At 47.9% G+C, this 23762-nt stretch overlaps 1 protein-coding gene across 1 annotated transcript in view; it reads right to left on the bottom strand.

The window, feature by feature from the left end:
• Positions 1-23762, bottom strand: part of BMERB1 (bMERB domain containing 1) — a 145885-nt gene that overhangs the window by 51158 nt on the left and 70965 nt on the right. Inside the window, exon 2 of the mRNA XM_010332597.3 lies at positions 4608-4731. Coding sequence (XP_010330899.1) covers positions 4608-4731 — 124 coding nt within the window. The remainder of the gene's footprint in view (positions 1-4607; positions 4732-23762) is intronic.

Below are 23762 nucleotides of genomic sequence, written 5' to 3'. Positions count from 1 at the left end.
CAAAATAGAAGAAATAGAACTCACTCTGTTGGAGTTCTTGAGGACTCAGGAAGCTAAAATTAAGGGGTGAATGCATGAAGGGATGTAGCACTCAGTGTGGCATGTCAGTGCCTGTGGGAAACAGCAACTCTGTGCTCTGTCATGTGCCCAAGGTCACAGACCAAGGACGCAGGAGAGCCAGGATGATGACCTCTGATCCCACATCTCCCGAGTTCTCACCGGTTCCCTGGGAGGAGGGGAATCTCCCTCTTCTTCTTCCTCAATGTCTTGGCAGGAAAAGAGGGAGAACAGACAGAGGCTGTGGATCTTGGGGGAAAGGACAAAGTAAATCAGCCAAGAAAAAGAAAGCCCATGAAATAATCTAAATGTCAGGCTGCCAGTGCGTTGAGGGTGGGACAGGCAGCCCACCCTGGACTCATGCTTAAAAGTCAGTGCAGTCCACCAGGCGCAGTGGCTCAAGCCTGTAATCCCAGCACTTTGGGAGGCCGAGGTGGATGGATCACGAGGTCAAGAGATCAAGACCATCCTGGTCAACATGGTGAAAGCCCGTCTCTACTAAAAATAGAAAAAAAATAGCTGGGCATGGTGGCGCGTGCCTGTAATCCCAGCTACTCAGGAGGCTGAGGCAGGAGAATTGCCTGAACCCAGGAGGCGGAGGTTGCGGTGAGCCGAGATCGCGCCATTGCACTCCAGCCTGGGTAACAAGAGTGAAACTCCGTCTCAAAAAAAAAAAAAAGTCAGTACAGGCTGGGCACGGTGGCTCACGCCTGTAATCCCAGCACTTTGGGAGGCCAAGGAGGGTGGATCACTTGAGGCCAGAAGTTCAAGACCAGCCTGGCCAACATGGTGAAGCCTCATCTCTACTAAGAATACAAAAAATAGCCAGGTGTGGGTGGTGACAGGCACCTATAGTCCCAGCTACTTAGGAGGCTGAGGCACAAGAATCACTTGAACCTAGGAGGCAGAGGTTGCAGTGAGCCAAGATTGTACCACTCACTCCAGCCAAGGCAATAGAGCGAGACCCAGTTGCAAGAAATAAAAATAAGAGTCTGAGGTGGGCAGATCACAAGGTAAGGAGTTCGAGAGCAGCCTGGCCAATTTGGTGAAACCCAATCTCCATTAAAAAGACAAAAAAATTAGCCAGGCATGGTGGCACATGCCTTTAAATCCAGCTACCTGGGAGGCTGAGGCAGGAGAATTGCTTGAACCTGGGAGGTGGAGGTTGCAGTGAGCTGAGATCGCGCCACTGCATTCCAGCCTGGGCAGCAGAGTGAGACTCTGTCTCAAAACAATAAAGAAAATAAAGAGTCAATACAGCAGGAAGCCATGGAAGTGAGACACATTCTCAACCATGAAATAGGGTCTGACTTGTATTGTCTCCACAGTAGCTGATGGGTGCTAAAGTGATTACCTCGCAGCAGGCGTGACAAAACCAATCTCAACGCAGCTATTGCACTATGGTCACTGGGAGTCTTTCAGCCGAGGGCTGTCACATTCCTGTCATTTCAAGCTTCCTTGCCTGCGCCTGAAATGATCAGTAGGGTCTGAAATTTTTTTCTTTCTGTCCTACTCTGTGCCAAGAGTGTCTCGTGTGTGTGTGTGTGTAAGAGGATCGTTGGGGTAAGGATGGAGTGAGAAAGAATAATTTATTGCACATTTGACATATATTCATGAGCCTAAGTGCCAGGCACTGTTCAAAATGCTGAGAAGACATTATGAGGAAGTTGTAGAAGGTCTCTGCCCTCATGGCGCTTTTATCAGCTTGAAGGAATTGTTTTGGTAGTTACAGTCAAAGCTTCCCCTCCCCTCCCCTCCCGTTCCCTCTCCTTCCTTCCTCTCCCCTTCCTTTCTCTTCCTCCCTCTTTCCCTCCCTCCCTTCTTCCTCCCTTCCTTTTTCCTTCCCTGATTCATTTAATAAATATTCTGTAATCAGACTGTATCCTAGCTTGGCTGCTTATGAGCTAATGCAGTATTGGGCAAATTTCTTCACCTCCCACTCCTTCCCATCGAGGACCCGCTCACAGGGTGAGCCCCACAGCTTCAGGAAAAACCAGCTCTGAGAAAGAGCCGAGAAACCGAATTCAAGCAGGGACTCGGCTCAAATCCTGTTGGGCTGGCGGGCTGATGATGATGGATGAGGAGTTTGTGCAGATCTGAGCGTGCTGCATCCTTTGTCCTGGTAGCCTTAGCGTCCACTATGTATCTCTGAGATTGATGAGGCAGCTGCACCTTGGGGCAGGCTACACACCGTACAAGTCGGAGGTTGGTTGGGGAGCATCATCACCAACTAATACTGTCTGTAGGACCCTATTCTAGCAAGACATCTGGGGGCCTGGAAGGGGGTTCCTTCCCTGGAGAATGTCACTGAGTCCCTGATCTATGTCCTAAACACACTCAGGTCCTTCTGTATCCTTTAGATAATTTGATTTATCCAAGAGTCTACTGTTGACATTTGGCCCTAAGTGGTCAGACGCATGGGCTTGATGGGGAAATTCAGGGAGATCACAAACCAAAAGCTTGGGGCGGAGCTGCTGCTTAAGAAATGCTAGCTATTCTTGTCCTTAAGCCCTGGCTAAGTGCCAGGCATGTGCACATCTATTCATACACGCACACACACAGACATACTTATACGCACACATCCACATACCCAAACACACATCCACATACCCACACCCCCCCACACACATCCACACACCACATCCACACACATACACATACACACGTACACCCACACCCACATATCCACACACCCACACACACACACATCGACATCCACACACATACATCCACATACATACATCCACACATGCACATCCACATGTACATGCACATCCACATACCCACACACCACATATACACACACATCCATACACATCCACACACAGATACACACACAAACACACACACACATCCACACACACAGACACATCCACACAAGCACACATCCACACATGCATCCACACACACATATCCACACACATCCACAAACCCACACACCCCATTCACACATACACATCCACACACCCCATTCACACACACACATCCACACACATCCACACACACACACATCCACACATGCATCCACACACACATCCACACACCCCATTCACACACACACATATCCACACACACACCACACACACATATCCACACATCCACATATCCACACCCACACATCCACATACACATCCACACACCACACACATATATCCACACATCCACACCCACACATCCACACACCACACACACATATCCACACGCACACATTCACACACACATCCACATACCAAACACACATACATATCCACACATCTACACACACATCCATACACCACATCCACACACACAGACATATCTACATATCTACACACATACATACACACACACATATTTACACCCACACCCATACACCCCATTCACACACACATATACAGACACATCCACACCTGCACACATCCTTACACACCCCCCCCTCACACACAAGAGGTTTTGATCTCTTGACCTCGTGATCCGGCTGCCTCGGCCTCCTGAAGTGCTAGGATTACAGGCATGAGCCACTCACTGTGCCTGGCCAGAACCCAACTTTTTAAATGAGAGTGTGTCTTGAAAGACACCCGCAGCTCTTCAGGAATGCTGTGCTGTGTAGCTAAGGAGTGTTCAACCCACCTGATTCTGATGTTGCTAGGGACCCCATATCATTATTTTCCCCCATTTTAGAAATGTGGGAACTGAAATTCAGAAAGTCCAAACAACCTGCCCAAGCTGATCGGCTTTTAAGAAAAATCTCAGGCCTATCTGAGAGCAGAGTGTGTGCTCGTGAAAGCCCCCAGCACAGGGTACCACCTCTGCGTTCTGTCCCTCTTTCTTTTCCGTGGGTGATACAGAAAGAGCTAGGGTTTTGGACTCAGATTCGCCTGAATTCAATTCCAACTTCAGGGTTGTGGGAAGTAGAAAAGTTCCTTTTAAAGTTTCCTTTCTTGTTAAAGAATAAGTGTGCTAATAACTTTGTTAAGCCCTATTCTATGTAGCTGTTAGACATGCCATGCTTACAGGCACATAGTACACTCCACGTCCTTGTACTTTAACCAAGATACCTGTGCTGAACGTGCTCACAGGCATGTCTTAGCTCCCCGTTGCTTTTACCTGTTTAGAAAAGTTTTAAGTTATTAGCCAATCGGGTTTTAGTTTAGATTGTGTGGTCTGGCTCCAGCCCGCAGAGATCAGACACAGCAATAAGGACAACCCCAAATACATAAGGGATAAATTTGTGTGTTTTCCTTTGTACATTGTACTCTCGTGGCATGATGGCTAGCGAGGGTGCCCTTCCTGCAGTCCGGGAAGTAAAAATTGTGTTGCTGAAAGATCTTTTGTCTCAGTGCTAATTTTCCTTTGTGGCACCAAGCATCTATTTCCAACAAGGGTCTTGCTTAAAAGAGGAGAGAACAATACCCACTTCCCTGGGTGGTCATGACAATCAAATGAGGCTTTTAAAACATGCATAATGCCTTTATCTCAGTGCCCAGCACACAGTAGGTGATCAATCAATATTAGGTTTTCCTCTCTCCTCCACACCCTTCTTTTCTCAGTCATATCCCCAAAACACTCACATGAACCTCAGCTCAGACTCCCGGCGAACCAGGACTTCCCGGAGACGCTGAATTTTTGCCATCTCTAGCTCAATCTCCTCCGGCATCATGGTGGTCTCTGCCATGGAGATGATGTCCAGCTGATCTGTGCAGGAGACACGAAACGCAAGCATCAGGACCCCAAGGCTGCACCGTGGGACAGACCTGATCTGGCTCCAGGCCACAGGCTTTCCTGAGACCCTCACATGCCCTGAGGGCACACAGACTGTGCTGCACATGTGTATCCATGAGCACACCCTTTGGAAACCAGAAAACATGTCTTCCACAGGACCTTTGCTTTTTTTGTGGGAGACACAGTCATACTCTGTTGCCCAGGCTGAAGTGCAGTGGTGTGATCCTGATCTCGGCTCACTGCAACCTCTGCCTCCCAGGTTCAAGTGATTCTCCCACCTCAGCCTTCTAAGTAGCTGGAATTACAAGTGTGCGCCACCAGGCCTGGCTAATTTTTGTATTTTTAGTAGAGATGGGGTTTCACCGTGTTGGTCAGGCTGGTCTCAAACTCCTGAGGTCAAGTGATCCGCCTGCCTCGGCCTCCTGAAGTGCAGGGATTACAGGCATGAGCCGTGCACGGGCCGGGAACTTTGTTATGATGGCTGGTGGAGGTTCACAAGGGGGCTCATAAAAGCCTAATGAAGGCCTTGTCAGCCCCCTCCCGGTGCCAAATTCTGAACGTCTGCTTCCCCTGACCACTTTGCCCTATGCTCTAAGCCTCCAAGACCAAGGCCGACTCTAGGCAGAAGAAAGTTTTATCAGCTACTAGTAACAAGTAGTGTTAAGTATTTTTTCATTTGTTTTTGAGACTGGGCCTCACTCTGTCATCCAAGCTGGGGTGCAGTGGTCCAATCATAGCTCACTGCAGCCTCGAAACTTGGGCTCAAGGGATCCTTCCGCCTCGGTCTTCCAAGTATCTGGGACTACAGGCCCACCTATGTAAGTTTCTAAGTTTTCTTTTTTGTGGAGATAGGGCTTCACTATGCAGCCCAGGCTGGTCTCAAACTGCTGGCCTCAGGCAATCCTTTCAACTTGGCTTCCTGAAGGGCTGGGATTACAAGCGTGAGCATATATACATATGCATACATATGTGTGTATATATGAATATATATGGTTTTTTTAATATATAATATGTATAATAGACACAGACACTTTTTTTTTTTTTTTTGAGATGGAGTCTCACTCTGTCACCCAGGCTGGAGTACAGTGGCACAATCGCAGCTCACTGCAACCTCCACCTCCTGGGTTTGAGCGATTCTCCTGCCTCACCCTCTGGAGTAGCTGGGATTACAGGTGTGTGCCACCATGCCAGGCTAATTTTTGTGTTTTTAGTAGAGAGAGGGTTTCACCATGTTGGCCAGGCTGGTCTCGAACTCCTGACCTTGTGATCCACATGCCTTGGTCTCCCAAAGTTTTTGGATTACAGGCGTGAGCCACCACGCCTTGCCAGACACTTTTTTTAAAGGCTGAAAAAGTACACTACAATGTTAGCCATTCAAATGTTAATATATATGCATGTGTGTATATATTTATACTATTATATACATATGCATCTATCCACTGTGATATGGGTCTTATTTTTATCATGTGAAGTTAGGATCTCACTATTTCATCATGTGTTCTTTTCACTTAGCAACACGCCATGCGCGCTCCTGCCTGTCCTTGGATGGTCTTCCTCTGCAGCAGTGTGGAAGGCGGGGTGGTTCTCTATTTGTGGTCGTATCACGACGCGCTTAGGCAATCCACAGACATGTAGGTTGTTTCCTATTTTTCCCCACTGTAATCATGTGGAAAAAAATGTAAGAATTATTTTCACTGTAGGAATGTTCCAGTGAGGAACATTCTCAAAGTGAAATCTTTGCACACATCTACAGGAGTCCTTCTGGCTGTTTCTAGGGTGAATGGCTGAGTTTATAAGGGACATGCTATTCGAAGCCTTTGATCTGCAGTGGGGGAGGCTCATGAGAGGAGATGTTTTTAGTGTACCCCGAGATACCATCACATCACCTGTATCTGCTAACTCCTTCCACACCCACCCCCCAGATGAAAGCCACCCCACCCCACAGCTCTACAAGGGCGTCAGTCTTTTTTCCTTATACTCCAGAAATAATCAAAATTGGTATACCTTATACCCGTGATTTGGAAAGTTGTTCTTTTTTCTGAGACGAAGTCTCCCTCTGTTGCCCAGGCCCAAGGGTAGTGGCGTGATCTCAGCTCACTGCAAATTCTGCCTCCAGGGTTCAAGCGATTCTCCTGCCTCAGCCTTCTAAGTAGCTGGGATTACAGGCTCGTGCCACTATGCCTAGCTAATTTTTGTATTTTTAGTAGAGTTGGGGTTTTACCATGTTGACCAGGCTGGTCTTGAACTCCTGATCTCAAGTCATCAGCCCATCTTGGCCTCCCATAGTGCTGGGATTACAGGTGTGAGCCACCACACCTGGCTTGCTTTCTTGTTTTGTAAAAGCAAGGTCTCCCTATGTGGCCCAGACTGGTCTTGAACGTTCAGCCTCAAGAAATCCTCCTGCCTCAGCCTCCCAAAATGCTGGGATTATTTACAGGTGTGAGCCAATGTGCCCAGTAAGAGTTGTCCTCCTTCTACCTGTTCATCTCCGTCCTAGGTCCGGGGCCCTGGCCCCTGCGTACCTGCTCAGGGCTTAGGGAGCTCTGATTTCAGGTTTCCCTGAAGTCAGTCCCTGCCTGCTAGGATGTCTGGATAGGACAGTACCCTCTTCCAGGAGCCCACCTGATGCATTTGTCCCCCTATAGGTCCCTCCTGGCCCTAGGTTTTTCAGCAGGCACTGGATTCTTGGTAAACTGGCATACCTTTCCATCACCTGCCCTCTAACGTGTCCATTCCATGTGCCAAAGTTAGCTGTATCCCCTCCACCAATCAAAACACCTTATTTTGCTGAGGAGACAGGAAGAAGGTATTTCTCTGGAGCTGATTCTCATATTGAAATTAATAGCCTCTCTTCATTCTCTCTGAGATGATTCCTTTTTTTTCTTTTTTTTTTTTTTTTGTTGAGGCCAAGTCTTGCTCTGTTGCCCAGGCTGGAGTGCAGTGGTACAATCTTGGCTCACTGTAACCTCTGCCTCCCGAGTACCAGCAATTCTCCTGCCTCAGCCTCCTGAGTAGCTGGAACCACAGGCACGTGCCACCATGCCCGGCTAATTTTTTGTATTTTTAGTAGAGACGGAATTTCACCATTTTAGCCAAGCTGGTCTTGAACTCCTGACTTGAGAGGATCCACCAGCCTTGACCTCCCAAAGTGTTGGGATTACAGGTGTGAGCCACCATGCCTGGCCTGACATTTCCTGGTTTTCAAGAGAAACAGTAACAAAGGCAATGGAAAAGGCCAAGCGATTATCTGGGGAGAGGAAAAAATTTTCACAGACCTGTTAAAGATTTTCTCCTCAGCTAGGTGTGGTGGCTCACACCTGCAATCCCAGCACTTTGGGAGCCCGAGGTGGGTGGATCATGAGGTCAGGAGATCAAGACCATCCTGGCCAACACGGTAAAACCCTGTCTCTACTAAAAACACACAAATTAGCCATGGTGGCATGCACCTGTAGTCCCAACTACTTGGGAGGCTGAGACAAGAGAATCGCTTGAACCCCGGAGGCAGAGGTTGCAGTGTGCCGAGATTGTGCCATTGCACTGCAGCCTGGCTACAGAGCGAGACTATGTCTCAAAAAAAGAAAAAGAAAAAGAAAGATCTCCTGGGGTCATCTGGTTATGCTTCAAGGCCCCAGAATCTAATTTTGGGTCCTTCTACTGTCCCTGACACCATGCCGAGATGGCTCCTGGGATTGGAGCAGTGAGGACGGGCTTGAGGAAGGAGGGAAGGAGGGAAGGAGGGAAGGAGGGAAGGATAGGATGAAAATAGTAACACTGGTCGACGCAGTGGCTCACGCCTGTAATCCCAGCACTTTGAGAGGCCGGAATGCACGGATCACCTGAGATCAGGAGTTCGAGACCAGCATTATCAATGTGGTGAAACCCTATCTCTACTAAAAATACAAAATTTAGCCTGGCATGGCAGCAGGTGCCTGTAATTCCAGCTACTTGGGAGGCCAAGGCATGAGAATCATGTGAACCTGGGAGGCGGAGGCTACAGTGATCCGAGATTGCACCACTGCACTCCAGCCTGAGCGACAGAGTGAGACTCCATTTAAAAAAAAAAAAAGATATTGAGTGCTACTGTGTGCTGTGATGCTACCAAGCTAGAAGCCCGGCCTCATGGAATCAGATGGCCTGGCTTTGAGTTCCAGTTCTCCTCCCTGGCTGTGTGGGCTTGGGGAGTTTGTTAACCTCTCAGCAGCTCCGTTTCTCCTCTGCAAGATGAGGATAGGAAGAGAGCTCACCACCCAAAACAGACGTGAGGGATGAATTACCCCAGCACATCGTGTTCAATATATGCTTGCGATTGCCCTCGTTACAACCGCCAGCCATACCTGCTCTGCCTGTCACCTCTTTTAACCCTCGCCGTAAGCCATCAGGTTCAGTAGGTTCTCACTTTCATAAACAGCAGGCTCAGTGCTGGCAAGGGAAAGAGCTAAGTCCGAGTCTGGCTCCAAATTCCGGCTCTTGACCCTCATAGCTGCCTCTGGTCCATGCAGCTGTCCTAAGTCCAACACCCCCTGTTCATTCCCATCTCAGAGTCAGGTGTGGTGCCATAACAAGTCATGGTCAATGGGGAGGCTTAAGAGGAAGGCCGGGCGCGGTGGCTCATGCCTGTAATCCCAGCACTTTGGGAGGCCAAGATGGGTGGATCACCAGGTCAAGAGATTGAGACTATCCTGGCCAACATGGTGAAACCCCATCTCTACTAAAAATCTAAAAATTAGCTGGATGTGGTGGTGGGCACCTATGATTCCAGCTACTCAGGAGGCTGAGGCAGGAGAATCACTTGAACCAGGGAGGCGGAGATTGCAGTGAGCTCAGATCGTGCCAGTGCACTCCAGCCTGGCGACAGAGAATGATTCCGTCTCACAAAGAAACAACAAGGAATCTAGTCTTTTGGAGTTCAGGAAGCCAGAAGTCCAAAACCAAGGTGCCGGCAGGGCCATGCTCTCTCTAAAGTCTCTAGGGATGGATCTTTTCTTGGCTCTTGCAGCCCCTGGTGGCTCTTTGGTTTGCAGTATTAGGTCGGTGCAAAAGTTATTGTGGCTTTTGCCACAAAGTAATAGCATCACTCCAACCTCTGCCTCTGTTTTCACAGGGTCTTCCTCTGTGTGTCCCTTTCTGTCTCATTAGATTCAGGGCCCACCCTAATCCAATGTGAGTTCATCTGGATCCTTATCTGAATTCCCCTGCAAAGACCTTATTTCCAAATAAGGTCCCATTCAAATGGTTTTTTTTTTTTTTTTTTTTTTTTTTTTTTTTTTTTTTTTTTGAGATGGAGTCTTGCTCTGTCGCCAGGCTGGAGTGCAGTGGCACAATCTCTGCTCACTGCAACCTCCACCGCCTGGGTTCAAGCGATTCTCCTGCCTCAGCCTCCCGAGTAGCTGGGACTACAGGCACGCACCACCACGCTTGGCTAATTTTTGTATTTTTTAGTAGAGACGGGGTTTCACCATATCGGCCAGGATGGTCTCGATCTCTTTACCTTGTGATCTGCCGGCCTTGGCCTCCCAAAGTGCTGGGATTATAGGTGTGAGCCACCGCGCCCAACCCTCACATTCTGAAGTTACAAGATGCATATGAACTTCAGGCCACAAACACACAAGGATGAATGGCCACAGTCTTGCAAGCTTCCTGACAATAATGTCACTCTCTCCAGGGACTTTACACCAGCACATGGAGCACAGCCGCAGCTGGAAGCAGCAGGAGCCCCGGGAGATGGCCAGGGAGTGAGGGAGGGAAGTGTGTGGGGTAGTTGGGGTCTGGCAAAAAAAGGCTAGGTAGGGGCAGTGGCAGAAATCCTCGTTTGTCACCAGTCATCAGCTGCAAGACCTCGAATGAGTCCTTTTACTAGGTCTTTGTATCACTTTCCTCCTGTGCACGACGAAGTTCAGGAGTTACCTGTGCCGGAGGCTTTCTGTGTATTCTCTTATTTAATCCCTATTTTACAGATGATGACTCTGAGGCTTAGAGAAGGAGAGTGACCCAGCTTGCGCATACTGTCTCTCTCTTTTCTCCCTTTCTCCACGCCACTCCACAACCATGTGACCTCAACCACGCAATCCAGCCTCCCGGTGGAGGGCTGAATGCATCTGTGGCTGCGAAGGTGCGTGGTTAACCACCGCACGGTATGAGTATCCTTGTTTTTCTCATCACAGTTCAGATGGGCAACCTAATTTCCATGGGCAGATGCTGAAAACGGCAACACACCCTGGGACGAGGCGTGGGACAAAAAGAATTAATCACACCCAGGAACTGGCATTTTACCTCCATCCCCGGGGAGGGCGGAGGCGGTGGCTGCCAGGCTCCAGGTGCTTAGCTTGGATTTGGGGCAAAGAATGGAACAAAGACCTACGTTGAAAAGCCTTGCTTAAGGATGTTTTTCTTCCCCAAGAGAAAGGAACAAAGTCTAAACCTTGAATCAGATACAAATTGTTAGAATCCTTTCTTGCCATGAGGCTCTCTGCACCAGGCACTGTGCTGGGCTCATTGTAAACCTCATATATATATTTATTTATTTATTTTTATTTTATTTTATTTATTTTTTTTGAGACAGGATCTTGCTGTCTCCCAGGCTGGAGTGCAGTGGCCTGATCTCTCTCGCCTTACTGTAGCCTCAGCCTCCCAGGCTCAAGCAATCCTCTCACCTCAGCCTCCCGAGTAGCTGAAATTACAGGTTCGCTCTACCACACCCAGCTAATTTTTCTGTATTATTGTAGAGACTGGGTTTTGCTGTGTTGACCAGGCTGGTCTCCAACTCCTGAGCTCAGGTGATCCGCCCGCTTCAGCCTCCCAAAGCGATTACTGAAATGAATCTCATCTCATTTAGTCTTCACAATCCCCTAAGCTAGGGGTTGATACCCTAGGCCAGGGGACCAAATCCAGCCCAAAGCTTGACGTTGTAAGTGGAGTTGCTCTGGATCACTGATCACGCTCATCCATTCACAGTCATTGGTGGCTGCTTTTGCATGGCAAAACAGAATAGTTGCCACAGAGACTCCCTGGCCCATGACGCCTCAAATATTTTCTACCTGGCTCTATAGAAAAAGTTGGCCAACCCCTGCCCTGGGTGGGATACTGTAATGTCTCCAGTTTTGTTTTTTTTTTTTTTTTTTGAGAGGGTCTTGCTCTATTGCCAGGTGCCAGGCTGGAGTGCAGTGGCACAAACTTGGCTCACTGCAGCCTCCACCTCCTGGGTTCAAGCAATGCTCCTGCCTCAGCCTCCCAAGAGGCTGGGACTACAGGTGTGTGCCACCATGCCCAGCTAATTTTTTTTTTTTTAAGTAGAGACAGGGTTTCACCATGTTGGCCAGGATGGTCTCCATCTCTTGAGTTTGTGATCCGCCCACCTCGACCTCCCAGAGTGCTGGGATTACAGGCGTGAGCTACCGTGCCCAGCCAATTTCTCCAGTTTAAAGGTTATGAAAGCCAGGTTTACCCAGTAATGATAACAACTAACATTTGCCAAGCATTTATCACATGCCACGACCTGTGCATTACTGGCTTATCTGATTCTCAAAACAGCCCTGGGTGGTCAGTGCTATTATCCCATTTCACAGATGGCAAAGTCAAGGCTCAGGAAAGGGAGTTAGTGAGGGAGATTTAAAGCAATGTCTGTCCTACTCCATAGCGCTTGTAATCAACCATATTCCTGTAAAAACCACTGCTCTATGTAAGTACCATCATCATAATAACAAAGATTGTATTGCTTTAGACACAGAAGGAGTAGTTATTCTCAGACGCTAGTTAGTAGGCATGGTGAATATCTAGGGAGGTTGTTTAAGAAACAATTCCCTGCCTCCACCTCCAAGGATTAGGATAAATCTGGGATGAGGTATCCTGTCCAGGGACCTTCATAAAGGAGGTCTTCAGATCAAACTTAAAAATTCTGATACAGGACCTGAATAAATGAATATCTCACATGGTCGGTTTTTTTCCAGTCTCAATTTGTGTAATAGAAATTAGCCTGATGGGCTGTTCAGCTAGAAGTCAGGCATACAACAGCTGCCAAGGCACTTCTCCACAAGGAGTACAAATCATGGGAGGAGACGGGAGGAGCATTTTGAGCTGACTAGCTAGAGACAACGGCCGACACGAGCCTGTTGTGCATACTTCCAAGCAAGAGTTGCTTGCTCTGTGGAAAGAGTAGAGCATGAAGCCACAGACATCCTCAGGACTCCAACTGCCATTACTGTCACCGAGCTTCCAGGAGCTGAGTCACTTCTGGGGGAAGAGGCAGCTAAATCCATCTTCCCATCCCCAAATGCCACCCCAGGGAGGTGCGTGCTTCCTGAGCAGTGGCACCAGCAAACAAGCACTGAGTACCCGGGCAGCACTGGGGTGTGCCAGCAGGTTTAATCACTGATCTCAAAACAAAAAGTAAGGCTATCCAGGGACAGGAGTGGTGGAGGTGATGGAGGACGAAGGCTGGTGATCTAGAAACTTCTAGTTTAAATATAAGCTTGGAGGGTTAAACTGCTGGGGAACCAGAGAGATACCTTCCCTAGCCCGTCTTTTCCAGTAAGGGTTCATGGTAAGAATTTAAGCCCAGGATGCCCGGCACAACCCCTCTTTTTACTTCTGCTTCATAACTTTCTTTGCCTAGTACCAGCCCCAGAGTGCACTCATTTTGGGCATTTACTGTGAGCCATGATCTAGCTCATATCAACCACTTTCTGGATTAGTAAAATGAGGCTTAGAGAGGTCACAAATGAGTGGTCAAACTCACTAACTCAGTTGTTAAAGAAACACCAGGGGTTCTGTCTAGATCCTGCTACTCGCTGCAGAGAAAGCCAATCACTGACACAGTGAGTTGACAGGGAAAAAGGCTTTAATTGGGTGCTGCAGCTGAGGAGATGGAAACTCAGCCTCAAATCTGTCTCCTCAACCCACTAAAATTAGAGGTAGCAAGGAAGAAATGTAACCATGTGTTACCTTGTGATGTATCCCTATTCTTTTTTTTTCTGGGAAAAAATGATTAGGAAGGGGTAAGGAAGAGAATCTGGTCAATAGGATGCAGGCGGTTGGTTAGGCAATTGAGATGGTTGAGGAGTCTGGTATTTCATTGTCTGCACCTGGTGATCTGGTAAATTTCAATTCTTTAATACTGTCTGGGCGGGCTGCAGGTCAGTTTCTTGAGAACAGAACTCAGGTAAGATAAATGTAACTTTCTCAAATTTTAAGATTAAGAGGGTCAATTTTTATGTTTATTCAAAAGGAATCATAAACACTTTGAAGGGAGCAGTTGGGCCAGTGGCACAATGAGCAGCGGGGCTGAAACTCAAGCGCGGATCTATCCGAACCCACTGCCCGTGCTCTAAGGTCAGAAGAGCTCCAGAACAGTGTTTCCAAAACTCTCAACACTGCGTAGAATTCACCCCGACTACATATTCTGTGCTCTATTATGTGCTACTCAATATGTCATGACATTCACTTTTTTTACTCGAACTTTATAAAGGAAATGTCATATAATATCCACAGATAATAAGTGACTCTTACTTGGCATAATTAGGAAATAGCCGTAAAAATAAACCTGACAAAAACAAAGCAATACTGTTAAATTCTGACTAAATACTATCTAGCCTTCTTAAGGTTCAGATAGAAGCTTGAATTTTCTTTCTTAACAAGGTGAATCAGCATTAAAGACAAAGCTAGCACCAAATCGTGGCTTTCTCCTTTTGGTAATCAGAAAGGTTGATAACTGGGGAAAAAAAACAAGTAGCTTTCCTGAAGGGTAAAACAATTAATTGCTGTTTGATGCTACAAGCATTAGAGTACCACTGGGGGTACCTATCCCATCCCTTGTAGTAGAATAGAATTCTAGTCCTTTGCGTTGCAAAGGTCTTAAAGGTCTTTTTGGTCAGCCTCATACTCATGTTGGATAGGATGTAAAATGACTTGGCAAGACATGGTTCTGAGGGTCCCTCAATAAACAGTTCTCATTGAAAATTCAATGAGGGCAAGGTTTGGTGGCTTATGCCTGTAATCCCAGCACTTTGGGAGGCCAAGGTGGGCGGATCACGAGGTCATGGGATCGAGACCATCCTGGCCAGCATGGGGAAACCCCATGTCTACTAAAAATACATGGGCATGGTGGTGTGTGCCTGTAGTCCTAGCTACTCGGGAGGCTGAGGCAGGAGAATCACTTGAACCTGGGAGGCAGAGGTCACAGTGGGCCGAGATAGCACCACTGCACTCCAGCCTGGTGACAGAGCAAGACTCCGTCAAAAAAGAAAGAGACAGAGAGAGAGAGAGAGAGAGAGAGAGAGAAAGAAAGAAAAGAAAACTCAATGAGAACTCAAGCTGAAAGGACAATTCTCAGCCATGGGTTAAGTCCTACCCAAAGAGAAATCTGTCATTTTGAGCAATTATTTCAACCCAGCTCATATAACAAAGACAATTAAATGAAAGGCTGGGGCTATTCATGTCATCATTGGAATATACTTGGGCCAGAGAGGCTGCATTTAGGCTTGATGTGAGGGACTGGGGTAGGGGGAGTCAGTGTTGAGGGAGACCGAACTTTCACCTAATATGTCCCTTTCTCTTATTTGGGTTTTTAAATACCTTTTATTTTGGCATAATTTTAGATTTATAGAAAATTTGTCTGCATGCGGTGGCTCATGTCTGTACTCACAGTGCTTTGAGAGGCTTAGGGAAGAGGATCACTTGAACTCAAGAGTTTAAGACCAGTCTGGGCAACATAGCAAGACCCCATCTCTACAAAAATAAAATGTAAACATTAGCCGGGTGTGGTGGCACGTGACTGTGGTCCCAGCTACTTGGGAGGCTGAAGTGGCAGGATCGCTTGGGTCCAGGAGTTTGAGTCTTCAGTGAGCTATGATGGTGCCATTCCACTCCAGCCTGGGTGACACAGTAAGACACTATTTCTAAAAAAGAAAAAGAAAAAAAGATTTTAAGAAAAGTTGTAAAGAGCATACAGAATTCCCCTCTACTCCTCACTCAATTTCCGCTATTGTTAACATTACCAAGAAGCTGACATTGGTGCATTGTTATTAACTATATTAATTACAATTTTAGACCGGGCGCAGTGGCTCAAGCCTGTAATCCCAGCACTTTGGGAGGCCGAGGCGGGTAGATCACGAGGTCAACCGATCGAGACCATTCTGGTCAACATGGTGAAACCCCGTCTCTACTAAAAATACAAAAAATTAGCTGGGCATGGTGGCACGTGCCTGTAATCCCAGCCACTCAGGAGGCTGAGGCAGGAGAATTGGCTGAACCCAGGAGGCGGAGGTTGCGGTGAGCCGAGATCGTGCCATTGCACTCCAGCCTGGGTAACAAGAGCGAAACTCCATCTCAAAAAAAAAAAAAAAAACCTTTACCCATATACCAGTGGTCAGATGCTACCTTTTCAAAACATTTAAAATTAAAAAGGGAGAAAAGAAAAGGGGTTGATGTGTGCAGGCACCATGGGGAGCCAGGTCAGCCTTTGAAGAGAATAAGAGAGGGGCATGGTGCTCGGTGTGAGTGTCGGGTTTCAGAGTCCAGTTCTCATACTTGACTCCTCCGTCAGTGACTCTGGGTGCCTCAGTTTCTTTATTTGTCACACTGGGGAACAATCATACCCATCTCACAGGTGACTCATGTAAGTGCCAAGCATATAGAAAGCTCTCTGTAATTACATTTGCTCTTACATCCACCAAATAACTATGCATCGAGAACCTGCTTTGTGGAAGACCTGGCTCTAAGCCATAGGGTTGGAGCAATGAGCAAAACAGACACAGACCTCTCCCTTTGTGGAGCTGGTAGCAAGAGGCTTACACCACTGGGGAGAAAACTTGCTCTAAGAATCTGCAGGGGTCCCTGGCTCAAGACAGACGTCGCTTCAAGTCCTGGCTCTACCCCTAATTGTGCGACCTGGGCAAGTGACTTGATCTCCCCAAGATCCAGTCAGTTTCCTCTTCTGTGAAATGGGAACAGTAACTCCTACCTCATGAAGTTGCTGTGGTAGGGATGAAATGGGATAATAAATCTGCCCCTCAGTATCCATGTGGGATTGGTTCCGGGCCTCCCTATGGATACCAAAAGCCTCGGATGTTCAAGTTCCCGATACAATGCAGTGTAATATTTGCCTATAACCGCTACACATCCTCCTGTAGACTTTGAGTCATCTCTAGATGACAGTACTTATAATCCCTAATATAATGCCTACACATCACTTCATTTACATAGATTGAGCATAGTACTCAAAAGGTTTGCTTCTTGGAAATTTGCAGATTTTTTTATGAGTATTTTCCATCCACAATTGGTTGAATCTGCAAATGCGGAACCCACAGATACAGAGGACCAACTGTATACCTCGTGTGCTTGGTGGAGTACCTGGACCAACTGTATACATCATGTGCTTAGTGGAGTACCTGGACATCACAAAGAGTGGTCAGTAGCCTTATTCCCACCATCACATTGCCTTTCTCTGCAAGAAGCCAGACTAACACTGGGGAGAAAGTAAAATCAGAGTCACCATCAGATTTGAAGAACACAGACTCACGGTCACGGAAGCCATCTCTGCACCCCTCCAGGTGAGACCCCAGACCTGCAGCTCCAACACACCCACACCTGCCCTGAGAGGAGACTCTAGAGGGGCCCCCCAGCCTGTTGTCAAGGAGCCCGTTCCTGGTATTGGCTCAACAGGAAGTCTGGATTCCCAAGAGAATAGATCTGCACCCCTTGACCAGGGAACCAACATCTGAAGGCATTTCAAAGGCTCCTGGTGGCACTCCAGGCTTCATTGTCACCAACCATTCATGTAAGAAAGCAGCTCATTCCAACCCCCAAGGATCCTATTATGGGATGCACCAAGCGCCTGGCCTTTTCTATGACGTGGATGTAATGAATGGGAAGCCGCCCGTTGCTTTTAATGAGTCACCATTTCCCAAAGAGATGAAGTCACTGCTTTTAACTCAGAAGTTCCTGGCTGCCCCTTTTCCCCCAGCCTGCCTTGTGAAGATGGCACTGGATCCCTGAGAGCGATCGTACATTTCCTTGCACTCTGCCATCCCATACATCCCGTCTCTGTGACCTTGCACAGAAGATTTTGCAGCTGAGGAAACTGACAGCCTTCAGATCCTGGCTATGATTCTTATTCTCCTATGGCACCTCAGGCACATTTTTTAACTTCTCTGGATTTCTGTTTTCCCAGCCGCATCTGCCATGTCAAAGGACACAAAAGTAATCAGGGAGGACGCACCAACAGTGGGCAAAGATGCAGGCCTTGGCCTGAAGCAGACGTGAGCTGACTGCCCGGCGCTGCGTCTTTCTAATGGCCAACCTTGGCAGATGTCCTAACCCCTCTGAGCTTCAGTTTCCTGTAAATCGGGGGTCATAAAAGAGAGAATGTATAGACCAGCACAGTCCAACTGAAAAACACTAGCCACACATGTAATTTTGAACATTCCAGGAACCACATTCTAAAAAAAAGAGCTGGGTGCGGAGGCACATGCCTGTAACCCTAGCCCTTTGGGAGGCTGAGGCGGGCATATCACTTGAAGTCAGGAGTTCGAGACCAGCCTCGCCAATATGGCAAAACCCTGTCTCTTCTAAAAATGCAAAAATGAGCTGGGTGTGGTGGCATGTGACTGTCATCCCAGCTACTTGGGAGGCTGAGGCAGGAGAATTGCTTGCACCTGAGAGGTAGAGGTTGCGGTGAGCCGAGATGGCGCCACTGCACTCCGGCCTGGGTGACAGAGGGAGACTCCATCTTAACAACAACAGTAACAAAAATTAGCCGGGCCTGGTGGCAGGTAGGCGCCTATAATCCCAGCTACTCAGGAGGCTGAGGCAAGAGAATTGCCTGAACCTGGGAGGCGGAGGTTGCGGTGAGCCGAGATCGCGCCACTGTGCTCCAGCCCGGGCGACAGAATGAGACTCCATCTCAAAAAAACAAAACTAAAACTAACAAGAGGTGGTTGCAGAGGCACATGCCTGTAGTCCCAGCTGCTCTGAAGGCTGAGGCAGGGGGATCGTTTGAGTCCAACCTAGGCAACATAGCAACAGGACCCTGTGTCTTAAAAACAAAAACAAAGATAAAAAGAAATGGGAGAGATTAATTTCAGTAACATATTTTATTTAATCCTAGACCTAAAGGATTATCAGTTCAAAATGTAATCAATATTTTAAAGACATGAATCAGATGTTTTATATCCTTTTTGGAGGGAGTATGGGCATCTCAAGTCCAGTATGTTTTTTTTTTTTTTTTTTTTTTTTGAGACGGAGTTTCGCTCTTGTTGCCCAGGCTGGAGTGCAATGGCGGCAGCTCACCGCAACCTCCGCCTCCTGGGTTCAGGCAATTCTCCTGCCTCAGCCTCCTGAGTAGCTGGGATTACAGGCACGCGCCACCATGCCCAGCTAATTTTTTGTATTTTTAGTAGAGATGGGGTTTCACCATGTTGATCAGGATGGTCTCGATCTTTTGACCTCGTGATCCACCCACCTCGGCCTCCCAAAGTGCTGGGATTACAGGCTTGAGCCACCGCGCCCGGCCCAGTATGTATTTTTTACCCTTTGAATAGATCTCAATTTAGGCCAGACGTGGTGGCTCACGCCTGTAATCCCAGCACTTTGGAAAGCCAAGGCAGGCAGATCACCTGAGGTCAGGAGTTCGAGACCAGCCTGGACAGCATGGTGAAACCCCATCTGTACTAAAAAATAGAAAAATTAGCCGGGTCTGCTGGCACACGCCTGCAGTCCCAGCAACTCGGGAGGCTGAGGCAGGAGGATCGCTTGATCCTGGGGATGGAGGTTGCAGTTAGCCAAGATTGTGCCTCTGCACTCCAGCCTGGGTTACAGAGTGAGACTCCGTCTCAAAACTAAAGAAAGAATTGATTTCAATTTGGAATGGCCACATTGCAAGGGCTTTCAAGTCCCCAGTCCTTGTTCACTGTCCTGGGACACTCTGCTCCTTCCTTTCCTCCTTTTCTCCCGGATACCTTCCCCTTCCTCAAAGAGTCCGTCTCCCTGAGGTGATTCTCCATTTCAGGGCTCTTGCCTTCCCTTTGAACCAGTCTCATTAGAGGGCTTCTGATGGACTCTCTGGTCCCACCTCCAGCCCCCAGCAGCCTATAGGTGGCCCTGCCTTTGGTCAGGGGCTCAGCAGGTTCAACCTGTGTGGAATCCCAGGTCACATGGGACCCTCCCCTCCAGAAGGGACTGTGAGGAAACCCTTAGAAGGAGCACCCTTAGTGGGGTGCAGGCCACACAGGTTATCTGTCCCCGAAATCCTGATAGGACTGGCTCGGGTGTGATCCAGAATCATGCAGAATGTATGCCTGGCATCAGCTCTCTCAGGCAGTGCAGTCTTTCGGGAGCCAGGAAGGTGGGAGTAAGGACACAGGTATCTGTGTGGAGGGGACTCCACCAGCAGCATCTGAGCAAAGGTGCCAGAAAACCGGAGACTGACCGTGAGAAGTTGCAAAGAGCATACAGAATTCCCCTCTGCTCCTCACTCCATTTCCACTATTTGTTAACGTTACCAAGAAACTGACATTGGTGCATTGCTATTAACTATATTGATTGAATATATTGATTGAGTGATAAGGGGCGGGTGGGATTTTCCTGTACTTTCATACCTTCATTTCCCCACTCCCTACCCCCGACTCCTTGCCTGGAGCTAGAAGGTCTTTGGTGAGCTGAAGGAGATGGCTCATTAAATGATAATGACACGGCATCTTCCCATGAGGTGGTCAGGGTTGGCAAGAGAAAAACTCATCTTTCAGATTCTCTGAACAACCTGAATGATGAGCTGGAAGAAATGTCCAGAGCCTCAGAAATTGAACACTCTCCCTCCAGGAGAGACCTGGGAGGAAGGAAAGGGAGGCAGACAGAAGGTGCCCATGGATGCCCATCCCAGGAGGACTCTGAGAGGAAGTGTGGTCCTTCCTTCTTCATGAGCCGCAAGGGTATGCAGAACTGGTTGATAGTAGGAATTTCTTTCTACAAACAGGCTCTTCCTCTGTGACCTCCCAGAAGTCCCAGATCTAAGAGGTCCGGGTACAAAGAAACTACAAAGGAGAGCATTTGATGCCCTTGACTTTTTTATTTATGTATTTATTTTTTTTTGAGACGGAGTCGTGTTCTATCACCCAGGCTGGAGTGCAGTGACATGATCTCAGCTTGCTGCAACCTCGACCTCCCAGGTTCAAGCGATTTTCCTGCCTTAGCCTCCCTAGTAGCTGGGATTACAGGTACCTGCCACTGTGCCCCGCTAATTTTTGTATTTTTAGTAGAGACGGGGTCTCACCATGTCGTCCAGGCTGGGCCCTTGACTTTTGCAGTGAAGTAGGCAATAAGGGTGCAGGTGAAGAGGTGAGACTGAGCGGTAGAAGAGAGGCTGAGATAGCCCGTCTAGGGAGGCGTCCTGGGAGGACCCAAGACTTGAGACAATGAGTTCCTTTCACAAGAAAGACAAACTCCAGGCGAAGCCTGTGGACGTGTGATCTGGGAACTTCTGAAGACTCGTTCTGAGGGCAGGAGCCAAGGCTAGAGCGAGAGCTTCATCTCACCGCTGCTCCATAGCCTGCAAGCGCTATGACGTTTGGGCTTGGATGCTTCTTTGTGCTGGGGGCTGTGCTAAACACTGCAGGGTGTGCAGCAGCATCCCTGGGCTTTGCCCACTGGCTGCCGGTAGCATCCTCTCCCCAACCCAAAATGTCTTCAGGCACTGGACGCGATCCCCTGGGGGACAAGATCAGCCTTTGTTGAAAAGCACAGGCTTTGACTCAGGGTCTTTATCCCTTTCTTCCTCTCTTTTCCTTCCTTTTTCTTTCTTTTTCTTCCTTCCTTCATTCCTTTCTTCCTTCCCTATCTCCTTTTTCTTTTTCCCCCTTTTCTTTCCTTTCCTTTTTTTTTTTTTTTTTTTTCCTGAAACAAGGTCTCTAAAGCTCAGGCTGGAGTGCGGTGGTGTGATCACAGCTCACTGCAGCCTCAGCCTCCTGGGCTCAAGCCATCTTCCCACCTCAGCCTCCTGAATAGGTGGGACCACGGGTGTGCACCACTACATTCTTTTAATTCTGTAGAGACAGAGGCTCACTGTGTCACCCACGCTGATCTTAAACCAGGCTCAAGTGATCCTCCCACCTCAGCCTCCCAAAATGATGGGATTACAGGCATGAGCCACCCTACCCAGCCTAAACCCACCAGAGTTTTTTTATTGTGCTCCTAGGACACAGGTGTGAGACTCACCTTGGTGTGGTTAAAATAATAATAAAAAAAAATCCATCTCCCTGGGCTTCTCTTGGATCTACTGAATCAAAATCTCCCTCGAGAACACCCAGCAAGCTGCCCTTCAAGAAGGTTATTCTTCATTAAACTCTGTATGCCTCCATTTCCTGAAATGCGAAGGATAATGATAGTATCTATCTCAACGGTTGATACGGAGATTAAGTGAGGGGATTCACACATTGAACACAGTGTGCTAAATGTTAGCTATTATCACTCACATAAAGATGGAGAAGCACTGGTTTGGAGAGAGAGGCATTGAGTGCTCTTGAAGAGAAGGAAGAACAGGAAGCTGGGGGTAGGAGCGTGAACGCCGCAGTGATAACCAGTGTGCTCAAATGCCAGCCACGTTCTGTGGCTAATGATGAGAGGGCACAGCAGGGATCATCGCGCCGCCCTGGGGCTTCCCTCTCTGGAGACCATCATCGTTCATGCTGACTTCATGCTCCGACTGCCTCCCAGCTAAAACGAATAGTGGCAACTGAGGGTACAAAGCAAGAGGCGTGACGATGGAAAAAAATACCAATCTGTGTCTCGGTTAGTGCTGCCATAACAAATGAACACAAATTTTGTGGCTCAAAACAACACACATTTATTGTAGTCCTGGAGGTCAGAGGTCCCCTGAACGTGAAAATCAGGGTGTTGAAACTTACCCAGTAGTCCCATAGACAGGTTTTTTTTTTTTTCTTGATAAGCATAGAAATTGACCCTTCTAGTCTTAAAGCTTAAAACCTGCATTTGTTTTATCTGAGATACTTCCTCAGGAAGGAACCCCTTGCCTTTCAAAAAAAAAAAAAAAAGTATCAAAGAACTGACACTCAGCAGATCACAGCATCCAAACCGTGCGATGCCGGACTCTTATTCATGGGATGGCTTCCCTGCCCCTCCCAAGTTCCTGTGTTCTTACACAATGTCACATTTCTTCCCGGCTATGTACACCCTTGATTTTAATTGTTCAGGGAGATGGATTTGAGGTTGAGTTCCTGTCTCCTTGGCTGCAGCCCCTGAGTAAAGCTTTCTTCTTCCTTAGCAATGATTGTCCTCTCAATGATCGGCTTTCTGTGCAGCGAGCAGCAGGACCTAGAACAATCCTCTGGCGTTTTGGTAACGGTGCCAGCAGGGTTGTGTTTCTTCTGGGGGCTCTAGGGAAAACTGAGTTTCCTTATCTTTTCTAGCTTCCACATTCCTTGGCCACCTATATTGCTGCTCGGCTCATGGCCCCTTCCTCCATGTTGAAAGCCAGCAATGGTGAGTAGAGTTCTTTGCACAGCTCATCTCTCTGACCCTTCCTTTTTTTTTTTTTTTTTTTTTGAGACAGAGTTTTGCTCTTATTGCCCAGGCTGGAGTGCGATGCTGTGATCTTGGCTCACTGCAATCTGCGCCTCCTGGGTTCAAGCAATTCTCCAGCTTCAGTCCCCTGAGGAGCTGGGACTACAGGCGCCTGCCGTGACACCTGGCTAATTTATTATTATTATTATTATTTTTAGTAGAGACAGGGTTTCATCATGTTGACCAGGCTGGTCATGACCTCCTGACCTCAGATGATCCGACCGCCTTGGCCTCCCAAAGTGCTGGGATTATAGGGTGAGCCACCTTACCCAGCATCTGACCCTTTTTAAACCCCCACATCTTTCTTTCTGACACAGCCAGGGAAGATCCTCTTGAGTTTAAGCACTCCTGTGATTAGATCTGACCCCCCCAGATAATGTAGTATAGTTTTCTATCGGAAGGTCCTTACCCTTAATTCCATCTGTAGCTTTCATTCCTCT

The sequence above is a fragment of the Saimiri boliviensis genome, chromosome 12 (assembly GCF_048565385.1).
Source record: "Saimiri boliviensis isolate mSaiBol1 chromosome 12, mSaiBol1.pri, whole genome shotgun sequence".
Classification (NCBI taxonomy): domain Eukaryota; kingdom Metazoa; phylum Chordata; class Mammalia; order Primates; family Cebidae; genus Saimiri; species Saimiri boliviensis.
Note: the sequence above shows the minus strand (reverse complement) of the source record. Positions and strands in the feature narration are given on the sequence as shown.